This window comes from Papio anubis, chromosome 1 (assembly GCF_008728515.1).
Source record: "Papio anubis isolate 15944 chromosome 1, Panubis1.0, whole genome shotgun sequence".
NCBI classification, from domain to species: Eukaryota; Metazoa; Chordata; class Mammalia; order Primates; family Cercopithecidae; genus Papio; species Papio anubis.
The window spans coordinates 189735323-189750819 of record NC_044976.1 but is presented as its reverse complement, the minus strand read 5'-3'; the positions used below and the strand labels follow the sequence as shown (position 1 = coordinate 189750819).

At 38.8% G+C, this 15497-nt stretch overlaps 1 protein-coding gene across 13 annotated transcripts in view; it reads left to right on the top strand.

Moving 5' to 3' along the window:
• Positions 1-15497, top strand: part of DNM3 (dynamin 3) — a 566482-nt gene that overhangs the window by 263080 nt on the left and 287905 nt on the right. For all 13 annotated transcript variants that reach the window (XM_031662793.1, XM_009194141.4, XM_031662781.1 and 10 more), the window contains one exon: positions 14573-14686. In XM_031662793.1, coding sequence (XP_031518653.1) covers positions 14573-14686 — 114 coding nt within the window. The remainder of the gene's footprint in view (positions 1-14572; positions 14687-15497) is intronic.

Here is a 15497-nt window from a genome sequence, read left to right as displayed (position 1 = left end):
GGAACAGGGAAAGGCAGAGGAGATGCAAAGCTCCAGTGGAGATTCCCTTCTTTCTCTCGTAGCTGAGGACCCTGTATTCTCAAGGGTAGCCACCTCAGCTCTATGAACCAACTGTTTTTGGAAGTACATCTGGAACACTTGGAGATATTAAAATAGGGCTTCATGGTCAAATTTGGAGTAGTGAAGCAAAGTTAAAAGGTGTATTTATCTTGGTACTTCTCAGCATTTTTGATAGAAGATTGTGCATTGTGTATGTGACAGAAGACTGTATGGTATTGCAGGAATTCCATAACCTTTTTAGTCATGAAAACTTTTTTCCTGGAATGTCTGTCTTAAATAGCATTTCTTAGAACATACTTTGAGAAACCCTGCCTCAATCCCATCAGTTACTTAAAAGTCTTCACTGGGCTGGACGTGGTGGCTCACACTTATATTCCCATCACTTTGGGAGGCTGAGGTGGGCGGATCACCTGAGGTTAGGAGTTTGAGACCAGCCTCGCCAACATGGAGGAACCCTGTCTCTTCTAAAAATACAAAATTAGCCAGGTGTGGTGGTGCATGCTTGTAATCCCAGCTACTTGGGAGGCTGAGGCAGGAGAGTCGCTTGAACCTGGGAGGTGGAGGTTGCGGTGAGCCAAGATCACACCATTGCATTCCAGCCTGGGTAACAAGAGCAAAACTACATCTCAAAAAAAAAAAAAGTCTTCACTGAGACCTAAGCCCTCTCTCTCTATTTTAGAATATCAGAATGGTGGCATTTTCTTTTATATGTGCATGGCTCTTATATTTAGTCTTTGTGACGGATATGGTTTGGCTGTGTCTCCACGCAAATCTCACCCTGAATTGTATCTCTCAGAATTCCCAAGTGTAGTGGGAGGGACCCAGGGGGAGGTAATTGAACCACTGGGGCCAGTCTTTCCCATCCTATTCTCATGATAATGAGTAAGTCTCACGAAATCTGATGGGTTTATCAGGGGTTTCTGCTTTTGCTTCTTCCTCATTTTTTTCTTGCCACTACCATGTAAGAAGTGCCTTTCATCTCCCTCTGTGATTCTGAGGCCTTCCCAACCATGTGGAACTGTAAGTCCATTTAAACTTCTTTTTCGTCCTAGTCTTAGGTATGTCTTTATCAGCAGCGTGAAAATGGACTAATAGTGAATCAGGGTCCCACAAATATCATCTTTGATCTTTCTCTGAAAGCTGAATTGTGTTTCAAGTGGAGAGAGGAGAAAGAGATTGTTTTTAGGAATGAGTTATTTTATTTTGTCCCCTAGTAATTACTAGCAGCTAAATCCTTAGAAACACTGAAAAAGGTAGTGATACATAAGGGCAAGTTAGAAATTATGAAGTGTGTTCTCTTGCTTGCTAGGAGGAAAGACAACTGAGTCATACATAAGAGATTGTGGCACTGAACAGGGGAGTTGGTAAGTCACTCCTCAGGACCTCAAGACTAAAGTGCACGGGGTTAACCAAACTGACAGGAAAATATGTTTGTGGTTTGCACAAGGTGAAAGCCTCAGTCACCCACAGCTATTTGCTTAATGGTGTCTATATCCTCACATCCTGCACGCCAAAATCCACAGAACAATCAAAGGTGGGGAAGGAAGGTCCTTGATTCCTTCACATTGGAAGAGATTTAAAACTGGGATTCTACATTAGATCTATGCGTGTATTTTTCCCTAGAACGTCAGTATTTATGGTAGTGGGTTCTCTATGAAGGATTGGCTACTAACACTTATTTAATACCTGAATGTGTGAGCATCCCCTTAGTAATACTATTGGTACTCTTTTCCAGAGGTGTAATAGGGTAAATAAATTTTTCTAGACTGTCTTAGGAACCCAAAACCTTAAAATTTGTCAGCCATTCTCATTATTTGACATTGATAAATTGCTCTATAGCTTTAATTTGAATGAATGACAGCACATCTTGTTGCTTCCCTATAGGGACCAAAATTTCCAGGAAGTCTTTTAAAACTGATTCTCTGATATGTTTTCTTCATTGTCCAATTCTTGTGTGTGTGTGTGTGTTTTTCTTCTTCTTTTGCAATTTTGGAACAATTTTTTTTTCTGCATCTGGAACATGCTGACAAAGTATTGATTCATCATATGAAATCAGACTCACATGGGAAAATTTCACCTCTGTCATCCGCCCATTCTAATTCGGCGCTCCCCCTCTGCATCAGGCCACAGCAACAACACTTAGTGGTGTTCCCCAGCCAGCATGCATCAGCAGAGCCAGAATGGTTTTTCTCATATTTAATGCTTTCAGACCAGTTACAGCTGGCTGCTCCTGCAAGTGCCCCTCTCTCATCAGAGATGCTGAAGCTCCTCTCTGAGTCCCTCCATCCTCCCCTCTGTCCAGAGACTAAAGACAAAGGCCTGGCACAGAAGGGAGCCTTTGGTACCCTGCTTTAGCACTGTGACCCCAGCACCTTTGGGGATTGGTCAGACTGATGTCATACTAGTTGTTAACTTTTTTTTTTTTTTGAGACAGAATTTCACTCTTGTTGCCCAGGCTGGAGTGCAATGGCGCAATCTTGGCTCACCAGAACCTCCGCCTCCCAGGTTCCAGTGATTCTCCTGCCTCAGCCTCCTGAGTAGCTGGGGTTAGAGGCATGCACCACCACACCCAGCTAATTTTGTATTTTTAGTAGAGACGGGATTTCTCCATACTGGTCAGGCTGGTCTCGAACTCCTGACCTCAGGTGGTCTGCCTGCCTCGGCCTCCCAAAGTGCTAGGATGACAGGTGTGAGTCACCACACCTGGCCAGTTGTTTAATATTTTTAATGTTCTCTCTTCAGTAACCTTAAAACCAGTGAAAAAAATTTTACGTTTGACCTTACAGTGGCATTTGACCTTTCAATCCTTTCACTTTATTGAGACATTCTCTTTCATTCATTTCTGTAGTATTCTCTGTTCTCTCTTCTAGCCCTGCCTCAGTTTCCTTCATGGGTCCATCCTCTCCTCCCAGACTTGCACGTTGGCTTCCATCAGGGCTCAGTCCTGGGCCCTCTTCTCTTCTCACTCAAATGCTCATTTTAAGTCACTTTTTTCACACCCACAGTTTTATTTACATCGGCAAACAACAATTCACAAATTTGCATATCTGATCCAGACATCTTTACAGTCAATGGTCTATTTCACATGTTCACATTTTGACATGTCCAGACTGAACTTACGACTCCTCTACTCCCTAAACATAGTCTGCCTACTCTTTCTCCACGAATGTGCCTCCACAGTCTGTTTAGTTTCTTAAACGTAGACCTCGGGAGTCATCTTCCACGCCCCATTCTCTCTCATCTTCCATATCCAATTTATCATTGTCATACTAACTTCTCTTTCTAAATATTCTTCAAATCTGTCCACATCTCCATATGTTCATTTCTAAAACTTTGGTCAAAGTTATCATCATTTATAATGTAGGATTCTGCAATAGTCAACTATCGATCACCCTGTATCCTTTTTCCTCTCTCGAATCTCTTCACCAAGCCAGAGCTAGAAAATAACTTTTCATGGGCAAATATGTATTAGTCTGTTCTCACACTGCTAATAAAGACATACTCGAGACTGGGTAAATTACAAAGAAAAAGAGGTTTAATGGAGTCACAGTTCCACGTGGCTGGGGAGGCCTTCACAATCATGACAGAAGGTGAATGAGGTGCAAAGTCACATGGTGGCAGGCAAGAGAGAGCATGTGTAGGGGACCTCCCCTTTATAAAACCATCAGATCTCATGAAACGTATTCACTATCAGGAGAACAGCATGGGAAAGACCCATCCCTCGTGATTCAATTATCTCCCACTGAGTCCCTCCCATGACATGAGGGAATTATAGGAGCTGCAATTCAAGATGAAATTTGCCTGGGGACACAGCCAAACTGTATCAAAATCTCATATTGCTACCCTACTTTAAATACTTGAAAGGCTTCCCATTTCTCTCAGGATAAGGACCAAATTTCTTCACATAAATTACATGACTAGGTGTTGTTCGCCTCTCCTCTGGGCACGCCTGGTAGGAGGCTCCCTCTTGCTTTAGAAAGAGTGGCCACACTGAGTTTGCCGCTCCCTCTCCCACTCCTGCCCCACACTCTTCATTTCAGCTCAAGTCTGAACACTTCAAGTACGCCTTTTCTTATACCTGCTGCAGGTCAGAGTACTTTTCACATAAGGAACCACTTCTTAGCAGCACCAACCAGAGTTATAATTTTACGTTTATCTGTGTGAGACTTTGTTTAGTGCCTACTCTCTCATTAGTCTATAAGCTCCATGAAGGTTGAGGACTGTGCCTTTGTGTGTATGTGTGTTACTGTTTCCTTGGTTTGTTCTTGTATTTCCAGTATGCTTTCTGACACATCTAAGGTGCTCACTAACTTTCTATTAAATAATTAATAAATATTTACTAAGGTGTTTTGTCTTCTTCTGTTAAATAAGCACTCTGGATTATTTTTAGTAAACATCTACATTTTATTCAGGCCTTGATAATTGTGAGGTATTTTTTCCTATGTGTGTGTATTTTTGTCCTTGAATGTGAGAAATAGATGACAGGCTTAGTTCTCATTCTGTTTTGTATCATTTGGAATCCCTTCCACATGGAGGGCCTATTAACTTCAAAGGAAGCTCTGCACATGGAAAAGATACACAGGAAAAAAGTGAAAAAAACGAGAGCCCTGATTTTCATCATGGTTAATGGCCTGGATCTTATAGTGGTTTAGGTGAGTAAACTCTGAGAATAAACAGCTCACTCTTAGTGAACTCTTAGAAATAACTGTACATGTGGCCAAAATAATGCATATGCAGGCATTTGAGCAAATTCTGGGAAACAATAAGAAGGGAAACAAATCTTTAGAAATAATTTTAAGAATCAAGATAGTGCAGAAGCCCAGTAAGCTACAAGGCATAAAAAACGCCCTCATTATGTGAGCATAGGCTAATGTTTTGGAAGCCAAACTCACTGAGAAGAGGTTTCTGGTGCTTTTGCAGGGCCGAATGAGTGGATGATGAGGAAGGCACCATAGACATAGTCATTGTAGATTTGGGAAGTCCAGAAAAAAGTGAGAAAGGGGCTCCTTCAGTTGCGTGATGAAGTTCTTTTGCAAAACAGTAACTTGGAGTTCTGTTTGATTTACAAAATCTTTGTTAGATGGTTATAATTTAAACTTATGCCTATGTTATTAGGTAGAGGTTGGGATTTACAGAGGAACCGGGGAACCAGAAAGTTATTAATTTTTTGGCAGCTACATTTTAATAAGCTTGGGTTTGATATGAATATTAAATATTGGTCCTTATTTTTAGTCAGCTTTTATTGAACACTATTAATGTTTTCAGTCAATCCAGTCAGTTACTTCTTTAAAATAGTCAAGCTTCTTTCATCACAGTGATTTCCCGTATACTACTTCAGAATGCTTTCTTTTTATGTTGTGCTCTTAGGTTATTTCACCACTAGGTTGCTTATAATCTGTTTCAGTTTTTTCCAACATGCTGTGTTCATTATACATTAAAGGGAATCTCAAGAAATTGCCTCTTTTAAACAAGCAATAATGTGATGCCAACTTACTTATTTAATAACCTGAGTATTATAGAAACATAGGAAAAATACAGGGAAATGAAAGGAAATAAATAGAACTTTATATTTTACCATCAAGTTTCAATCATAGTTATCATTTTGGTATATATTACAATTTTTTTTCTGTCCTTACAATAACAAACATAACTGAGATAATAGCATATATATAATACTAATAGGTACTAATCCAAATCTTTTATGTATATTAGCTAATATGATCCTCGTAACAACTCTACATTAAGGTATTACTATTATTATTCCATGTTACATATGAAGAAATTGAAGCAAAGGGAGGTTGTTCCCTTTAACTGACCCAGTGTCACCCAGGCAGCAACTACTGAAACCAGGAGCCAGTCCCAGTTAGTCTGACTCTAGGGTTCTGCCCACTGTTAGCACACGCTGGCAAAAATATTTTTCTCACATCATGTACTAGGTATTTTTGTTTAGCTTAATTTAACATCAGAGGATTATGCCACAACCTGTTAATCAGTTTCCTGTTAGGAAAATGAGTTGCTTCTAATTGCTTGCCATTAGATGCCATGCTGTAGCCAACATCCTTGCATGTGTGGGTTAAGGGTGGGGGCTCTCAAATCAGTTCACCAGAGAGGTTTTATTTTATTCAAGTGTTGAATCCTCTAAGCATGCTCTGCAAATTGGAGTAAAATGGCAAACAGTACGGAAACTCCTACAAGGAAGGCCTGTTAATTACAAACATGGATTTGTCGGTTAAACGGAAGTGCAATCTTATTTTCCTCGCCTATCAGGAAGGAAAATGTTCCCTCCCTCATAGGATTATTATGTGGATTAAAAGAAATAATGTGCGTGAAGCTCTTAGCATAGTGCTTGGCACTGAGTAATATTTAGTAAATGTTAGCCATTGTTACTATTCCTGAATTTCTAAAAATGGAGTCAAATTATATTCTTTGCCTATTTTAGATACTTAGGAAACTCTCATTTCCTAGAAGGTTAAAACCATGAAGTAACATCCAAATGTAAAAAAGTCACTTAGCCAATTCATTTGTATTAGGAACAAATTGATTTTGTAGAGTCTTGAAAACAAAGAAAAGTAATTTTCATCAAATATTTGATTATTTTGTGTCTCAATTTCACTATTCTTTAAATTCCTTTATATATACTTCATCTTATCTTCTTGTTTTCACAACTTCATTATCCCTGTCATAGCATTAGTTCATCAGATGTGAAAATCTATTTTCTACCATATAGCTGGTCACTTAAAAGTCATACCTGGGCGTATTTGTGGTGGTCCTCACTTGTGTTTCTGGTGCCAGGGCACCTGGCACAGTGCCTGATCCATCATAGGCATTTAGGAAATACTGGATGACTGACTATTAAGTGTCTTAGGTGAGAGTGACTTTTGAACACTTTCCTGAATTGAACTTGTCCCTGAAAACTGCAGGCATGACCCCCTTCCTTCCACTGTTAGAGCACACACTCTCTGTGGGCAGGGAGTTCCCTTGATGAATGGGGGCAAGAATGGGGGAAAGACAGGCCTGGGACTACACTTCCCTGTTTATCCATCCAGATCAATGTGAGAAATCACTTTACTCCTCCTAGGGGGAACTGAGTGAGGAAACAACAGGAGTGCCTCTCCATTCCTCAACCCTCAGCAGTATTGCTTCATCTTCTCCCACCTTTTATTCTGTTGGGTTTAATCCTTATTCTGGTGACCAACCAGGACTGTGGCTATCCCTCTTTGAGGTAAGAAGTCAACACTCTATCAGTTCTGCTTCTACCTTCTTGATACCACTCCCCCAAAGCTAATCATGGCTCCTATGGGCATCCTCTTAGCACCACTAATGGACAGAAGGTTCCGAAAGGGGTCAAAGCAGTGCATTTGTAGAATCCACTTCAAGGCCAGCCTATGCACAAGGGTATGTGTTTGCTCCTTATTTCTTGTTTCAAATTATGTTCAGACATGCTGTTTCTATAGCTTATCAGAAAATTCTGCAATGATCAAATGAAATCATTAATACACATTAGTAATAAAATATCAACAAAATAAACACGGGAATTTTGTGAACCCCCTCCTCAATGTGAATATGAATCTTCTCCTACTGTCAAGTTCCTAGATACAAAAGTTCAAGGATTACATTCCCAAAGGCGTTTTTAAGAAGTTAGCTTTGCCACCATACATTTACCATCAAGGGGGAAAGCCATCTGTGTGCATACTCTTGGAGAAGGACGCTGGAAACATGGCTGTCTATTGCAAAATTCAGGAATTTGCAGGGTCCACAACTCCAGTTACCCACCAGGATATTTTCCAGTTACCTTCCTTCTCCGTGCAGCATATTCAAAACCTCCTAATTTTTACTTTCCTTTTTCCTTTGCATTTCTCCTACTGCCTCCTGTTACAAAATTTATAGGTCTGAGAAGCCTAGGCTTCCTGAGGAGACATTCTCCCCTCTATCTCATGAATCCAGAGCCAGCTTCAGAATGTGTGCTTAGGAGAAGAGTGAGTTTAGTCTGTAAATAAGCCACACCAGAGGTTAACTCTCCACAGTTCCCTTCTTGCCCTGGCCCAGAGCACAGAATGGCACTGACAGCAGCTGATCTAACCCTTCCTAGGCCTGGCTCTAAAGGTTAACACCATAACCTATAGAGTGCATTGTGGTACATACAGACCTCAGCTACCTCACAGTATAAAATTAGGAAATCTAGTTCACCTCCTGAGGCCTGCCAGGCCTGTAAATGGGAAGACTCTTTTCCCTGTAGTTAAATCTCTGTCTTAGGCATGCCTTAGAAACGAGTCTGCTAGCCGAATTCAAGGACAGGTAACTTGTATCCTGAGTATGCCTGTGCTTGCAAAGGTAGATCTTTCCTAACTAACTGGGTATCTGGACTGTCCATTGCCTTCGGGGAGCACATGCAGCTCCCCAGCATTTGGCCAGGTAGGCTCTGAGGTATGTGAACTACCTTTATAAAAGCAGCTGCTCATCTACTGAGAAAGCCTAGGTATAAGTTTTTGTAATCTACCAAGATCAAACTATCAAACGGTGCATGGATTACAACCTTTATCTAGGCTGCCGCAGTTAAAAAAAAAAAAGACAGCTGCATAGCTGAAAAAAACTTGCATGGTCGACCATAAGCAAGGTCAAGGTCAAACCCCCTGCTCAGAGGGTTCAAGACCTTGGCCACACTAGAACTGTTCCACATGTACTTTTGTCTTCTCATGATTTTATTCCTTGTCTCTGTATTAATTTTATGATCCAGTATGTCAGCCAGATGTTGGGGTCTGAACCTACCCGTAACATACAGGTTTTGCCGACCTTGACAAAACCTGTTTTCTCATAGCATGGAGGAAACTAACAGAACACATATTCTCTTAGGGTAGGCTCATCACCGAGAGAAGAGGCTGGGCTGTTCCACTCTTGCTATTGCTGGTCTTGCAGTTGCTTTCAGAGTTTTCCTATTTGGCAAAAGAAGCTTGGGTGATATTTATGGGCAATAAATTTTAAAAAACAGTTTGTCTCCAGCTGAACAAATGAGAACATGCCCTTTTAGCTCTCAAGGTCCTTTCTGGTCATGTAATTATGGGTTTGCTTGTTCTTGTTTACTCGAATACTCAAAACAGAATTTGATATTCAAATACTAAGAAGATGTAAGTGGCTATTGTAATGAACATTGATAGATTTATTTTGGCACTTTTAAATTTGAATATAAAATTAACATTTTATATTGTATCTTTCTCTGTGAAGGGCCTCTACCACTAATCCTATTTGTCTTGGCATTCTTTTCAAATTTTATTTAGTCTTTTAACTTCTGTCCCCACATACTTTCCTTTTTTTTTTTCTTTTTATTAATTTCCCCTTAGTGGTCTTACTCCTTGTGGTCTGACCATTTTTCTTGAATGTTTGCCTTTTCTTATCTCATTCCATTGTTTTACTTTGATTTCGTGGCTTCTCTCCCTCAATTCCTTAGTGAAAAAGTAGGAATTGTTATATCTAAAATCCTATTTTGAGCGATTGTTATCAGAAAAACAAGTCCATTTGTGGCAAATGTGCTTCCTTTATTATAAAAGGAAGGGCTGGAATTGGATTAGTGCTTCTTAACCTTTTTATGATGGCAGCTTAATTCCTGACAGCATCCAGTGCTAAACTCACTTCCATGGGTACCTGGTAAGGGATGTAGGTCATGTTTCTTCACAACATGGCAGCTGTAATCTTCTTTTTCTCTTCAAATTAGAAAGCACATTACATTGCAAGTGATATTATGTCATAGGAATAATCTTAAATATATTCTAATTATTTTTATGTCAATTCTTTGAAAATTTTAACTGTTATTAGTAACATAATTGTCCTGTAGCTCAGTTGACTAAACCCACTGGACTAGATGATGTTTAATAAATATCCTTTTCAGGTACAACATTAAATGCTTCTAGAAATAGTGGTGCATCTTTGAGGAATGAATCTAATACTGCCAGTAAGATCAGGCAATTTATTTAGCATCATGTCAGCTTAAACTCTGAAAACTCCATCTTGTCTTCATTTACACGGTATCTGCTTTTTTTTTTTCTAACTTCATTGGACTCTTATTCCTTTTATCTTCTCTTTTTCTACCTCTCCACTGGCAGCTCCTGACCTTATTTCTCTGCTTGACCTAGATTGAATGGATGATCACCTGAATTACTTTCTTACCTAAAACCTTCAACATCGTTACACTTCTATACTTAGGTCACTTGGATTCAGAAACTCAGAACCCTGGATCAATAACCATTTATCATCTTATCTTCTACATCAGGTGTGCAAAGTGCTGCTGGAAAAGAGAACACAACTACACTGATCGTGTCCCTGCAAGTTTGTTCTTCATTCTCAGCTTTCAGCCATTTAAGAAAATGAATTCTAGTTGTACCCACTCTGACTCAACTACTGGTTGCCCCAATGTCACTACCTTCAAGCCTTCCTTCCAACTTTGTACTCTCACTCTCCCAGATAATTTTGTCTGCTTTGTCAACAGAAATGGAAAGATCAAATATAACCTTCCTAAGCCTCCTATTCTGCTCCTCGCGAAGGACTTATGTCCACCCTTACTCTCTGAACCTCCCCTGGCCTCACAAGATGAGGCAACTTTATTCCTGTTCAAGGCTAGATCCTTCTCTTTGCTGTTCATCTTATCCACTCCTATCTTTGTCCTTGTATCCTCTTTATTGTATCACCAACCTCGTACTCTCTACTAATTATTATTATTATTATTATTATTATTATTATTATTTTTGAGACAGAGTCGCGCTCTGTTGCCCAGGTTGGAGCGCAGTGTTGTGATCTCGGCTCACTGCAACCTCTGCCTCCTATGTTTGAGTGATTCTCCTGCCTCAGCCTTCCGAGTAGCTTGGGACTACAGGTACCCACCACCACGCTGGGCTAATTTTTTGTAGAGACGGGGTTTCACCATGTTATCCAGGATGGTCTCGATCTCCTGACCTCGTGATATGCCCACCTCAGCCTCCCAAAGGGCTGGGATTACAGGTGTGAGCACTGTGCTCAGCCCTCTGTACTAATTATTAATCAAAAAACATGCTCAATTGTTGCCCATACTAAAGAAAGAAAGAAAGGAGAGAGAGAAAGAAAGAAACTTAAAACCAAACAGCTATCACCACCATCACCTTCTTTGGCCCTGTGACCTATTCTGGTTTTAACTGTCTTCCACCTTCCTCTGAGAAGAGCTCTCCCCAGTCACTGTCTCCAGATTTTGTTTCCCATTCACTTTTCAACCCAATGAACTCTGACTCCTTGTCCACCACCACACTGGCATAGCTAAAGACACTGTGATGTCTGCATTGTACTGTCATATCCCTTTCTGTGCTGAATTTGACACTTCCAACCTCACACTCCTTGAAATTCACCTTGCCTTTGGCTTCCATGACCTTATTGCTTTTGTTTCTCTGACATTCCTTTTCATACGCTTGTGATTACCTCTGAAATGTTGGTATTTCCCCCAGGATTCCATCTTGAACCACTGCTATTTTGCTTGGAGTTTTACTGCTACCAGTGTATGTGCTGAGGACTTGCAAGTCTATACCTCCAGTCCTAACCTTTTCCTTTTGCTTCAGAGGTCAGATCACACTCTATGTGTGTTTCCTACAGCTATCTCAAAGTCAGCATGGCCTTTGCTGAATTCATCAACTCCCTCACTTTCCCAAACTGGGTCTTCTTCCTCTATTCCTTCTGAACTTTAGAATGGTTGGTTTTAAAAGTTAGTAGCTGTGATAGTTTCAGAATCATTCTAAAACAGCATACAGTTCAATAAAAATATAATGGAAGCTACATATGTAATTAAAAAATTTCTGGTAGCCACATTAAAAAACAAAAGGAAACAGATGAAATTAATTTTTACAATGAATTTTATTTAGCCCAATATATGTTAAATACATTTCAACATGTAATAATTGTTTTAAATTAATGATATATTTTACATTATTTCTTCTATTAAGTTTTCAAAATTCAGTATTTATTTGAACACTTATGGCACATCTTAATGGCAACTAGTCAATAGGGCTCAACCACCATATGTGGTTAGTGGCTAGTGGCTGCACTGTTACCTAGTTCTGTTCTTTCCCCTCACTAATCCCACTCTCATTCACTCATAAATCCTGTTGATTTTACTTCCTAGATATTTCTTCAGTAGGTTCATTTCCTTTTAACTTTATACATCATGACTTTAATTCATATCCTGGCCGTATTTCACTTGAGTTACTGCAATGGCTTTTATAACCTAGTTTCTCTGTTCCAGGGAGCATGCAAGATCCATTGAAATGCACGGTGCTATAATAAGATATCTACTGATATATATTTTTAACTAGAAAATAAGAAAACAGTTCAGATTCATATTTAATATTTATTTATTATACATACTGATGCCAGTACCCTTGCTCTGCATCTCTGATAAAATGAAGTAACTAGTATATTTTCATTGAGTGGTATGATTAGCATGCTACTTATAAGCCCTGGTAGGGTGGGTAATGATCTTAGTGTGAAATAATTTAACCAGCTCCTTCTTACTGAAAACTATTAAATAGATGTGACCATTTACTCTAAGGAAAATAAAGGTTTGATTGTATGTGTGCATGCATGGGCTTCAAGCTTCATTGTGAATAAGAATCACCTTGGCAACATATTAAAATATAGATTCTTGGGTTTCATATATATACATTCTGATTCACTTGGAATGGTAGGTGGCCTAGGAATCTATATTTTTATAAAGCATTTGAATGATTGTAATATAACTGGTAGAAACCATACTGTATTAGTCTGTTTTCATGCTGGTGATGAAGACATACCCAAGACTGGGAAGAAAAAGAGGTTTAATGGACTTCCAGTTCCACGTGGCTGGGGAGGCCTTACAATCATGGTGGAAGGGAAAGAGGGGCAAGTCACATCTTACATGCATGGCAGCAGACAAAAAGAGAGCTTGTGCAGGGAAACTCCCACTTTTAAAAACATCAGATCTTGTGAGACTCATTTACTATCACGAGAACAGTGCAGGAAAGAGTCGCCCCCATAATTCAGTAACCTCCCACCAGTTTCCTCCCATGACACATGGGAATTGTGGGAGTTAAAAGTCAAGATGAGATTTGGGTGGGGACATAGCTAAACTATATCACATACTTTGAGTATTAGTCTGTTCTTTGTTTAGTAGAGAGTTAAAAAGCCATAGAGAAAAGTGCATTAGCCGCGACCGGAGAGGGATGTTATATGGGGGTTATAAAAGCAACAGCACACTGAAATGGAAATTGGGCACAAAGGCAATGCTGAAACCGGGAATCAAGGGTGACAGGGGCTAGAAATGTGGAGAGAGGCTTGGAAGACAATGTTGAGAACCTTGGTCTATTCCATAATTTTCTCTGGGATTGGCCTACCTTCTTCAACTAGAAAAGTTAATAGCAATATAAAAATGAAATCTGATTATTAGGGTATTTTCATCTTCCTTTAGTAACTGACATTCATTAGTTTTTCAATGAGTAATTTTTAAATATTTCAGGATGTCAACATGTTGGCATCCTGAAATTTAAGTGTAGGACAGTTTTTGTGTAGGACACAGAAATTTAAGTGTAGGACAGTTTTTGACTTTAGAACAATATCATCCAATTGCATTTAGCATTTCATTTCTAGTTCTATGACAACAAAATTATCTTGTATAGAGGACATGGTAAGTGATGCCATCTGGATAACAGAATTTAACTTCACAATAATGCTGAGGGGAATAAAACCTCACATTTTTCCTTAAATCATATAAATACTTATCTATAAATAATTTCTGTTAAATCTATAATCCAAGTTGTTAATGTTTTAGAACTTAAAACCTGTTTAAAAAATTTTATGAAAATGCTACATGTTTTATCATATGGTGGAGAACAACCAGAAGATTTAAACTTCATAGATTTGAAATTTTACAATATGCTGTTCAAATTGTAAATTAAGACTATTAAAAACACCAGACTTTTCATTTTAGTTTATTATTTCATCTTTCTCCCTCAATCAATCTTATTTAGGGCCAACAAGGGGCTAATTGATTGAATTGAGTTTCTTCTTTTCATCATTTGCTGCCAGGTCTCTGGTGGAAATCCTAATGAGCTGCAAACCAGGCAAACAAATGGGCCAGTAGGCTGGAAGTGGGGAAGGGACAGTGGATATGGAGAGTCTATTGTTCATCCAATCAACTAAATATATTTTAATTGTAGCAACAATGCCATAAGCAGGCCTGACACAGTCTATTAGTTTGCCTCACTTCATTCTTGTTTCAGTCACTCCACTTCCACCATCAATGAGTCTGAGATTTTTATTTCATTCATTGACAGGAGAGACTTCCCTTCACTCATCTGCACTTTCGGAAGATAAATTCTCTTGAATAACTCAAAAGAAGTTGAGTTTGGAGGGAAAATACTATTTTTATTGCAATTAATATCTTGTTTTTAACTTCTCTTATTCCAAGGCATCTAATCTCCATTGGCTTTTGTTAAACTAAACACCTCTGCTGATTTCTGCTTTTTTGTAGGTGATTCGCAAGGGGTGGCTCACCATCAGCAACATTGGCATCATGAAAGGGGGCTCGAAGGGATACTGGTTCGTCCTTACTGCGGAAAGCTTGTCCTGGTATAAAGATGATGAGGTAAGTCACAGAGAGTAACAAAGTTTTCTTGTTAAAGTGTTTCTCATTTTAAATTAATTGATATTATTGTACTATGCAATTTTGAGACAGCAGTGGTTCTCTTTCTGTGAGTTTAAGCTTGGAATGTTTGTTTTCAAAAGCATTATTGTTTTCTTATAGATTTAAACTTTTACAATATTCGACCAAATTTCTTTTTCTTTTTTGTTTATTTCTTTGCTGTAACCATATGTTTGCTTACCTGAAGAAATGGAGGTAGGTGTCAAAGTTGAAAACCTCCTTCTTTATAATCATGTCAATGTACTGGTACAGTGAAAACTTTCATTAAAGAAAGTGTTGAAAGACCCAAGGTAATAGAACATTTTAAGAGTGAAATTAATAATATTGATGCAGAGTTAATAAAGCGTTTTGGAATTGTTCCTGTGGCATCTGTCTCAAATGAAAGGCTTTTGAGAATGTCCACATCACTAGTCTTCAAGTGAGTCTCAGATCATTGTTTATACAAATTTTTTTCTTTGAGAATTTGATATCTATGTAAAAGCATGAATTATGGTAATTATAGTGTTCTGGTTCATGTTAGATGTTAATAATTTTGGTCCTGTGACTTACTGCTCATTTAAATTTGATAGCTATAAAAGTGCAAACAAAAAACTCATATTAGTCTTACAGAGCCATTTAAGTGCTAGAAATTGATACCATTAAATGTGAGGGAGCACGGATAGAAATTAAACTATGTCTTGAAAGTTTTAATAGCCCTGGTCTGACCTGATAATTTTTTGGTACTTATAATGCGGCATGCAAACGTTCGATAAGG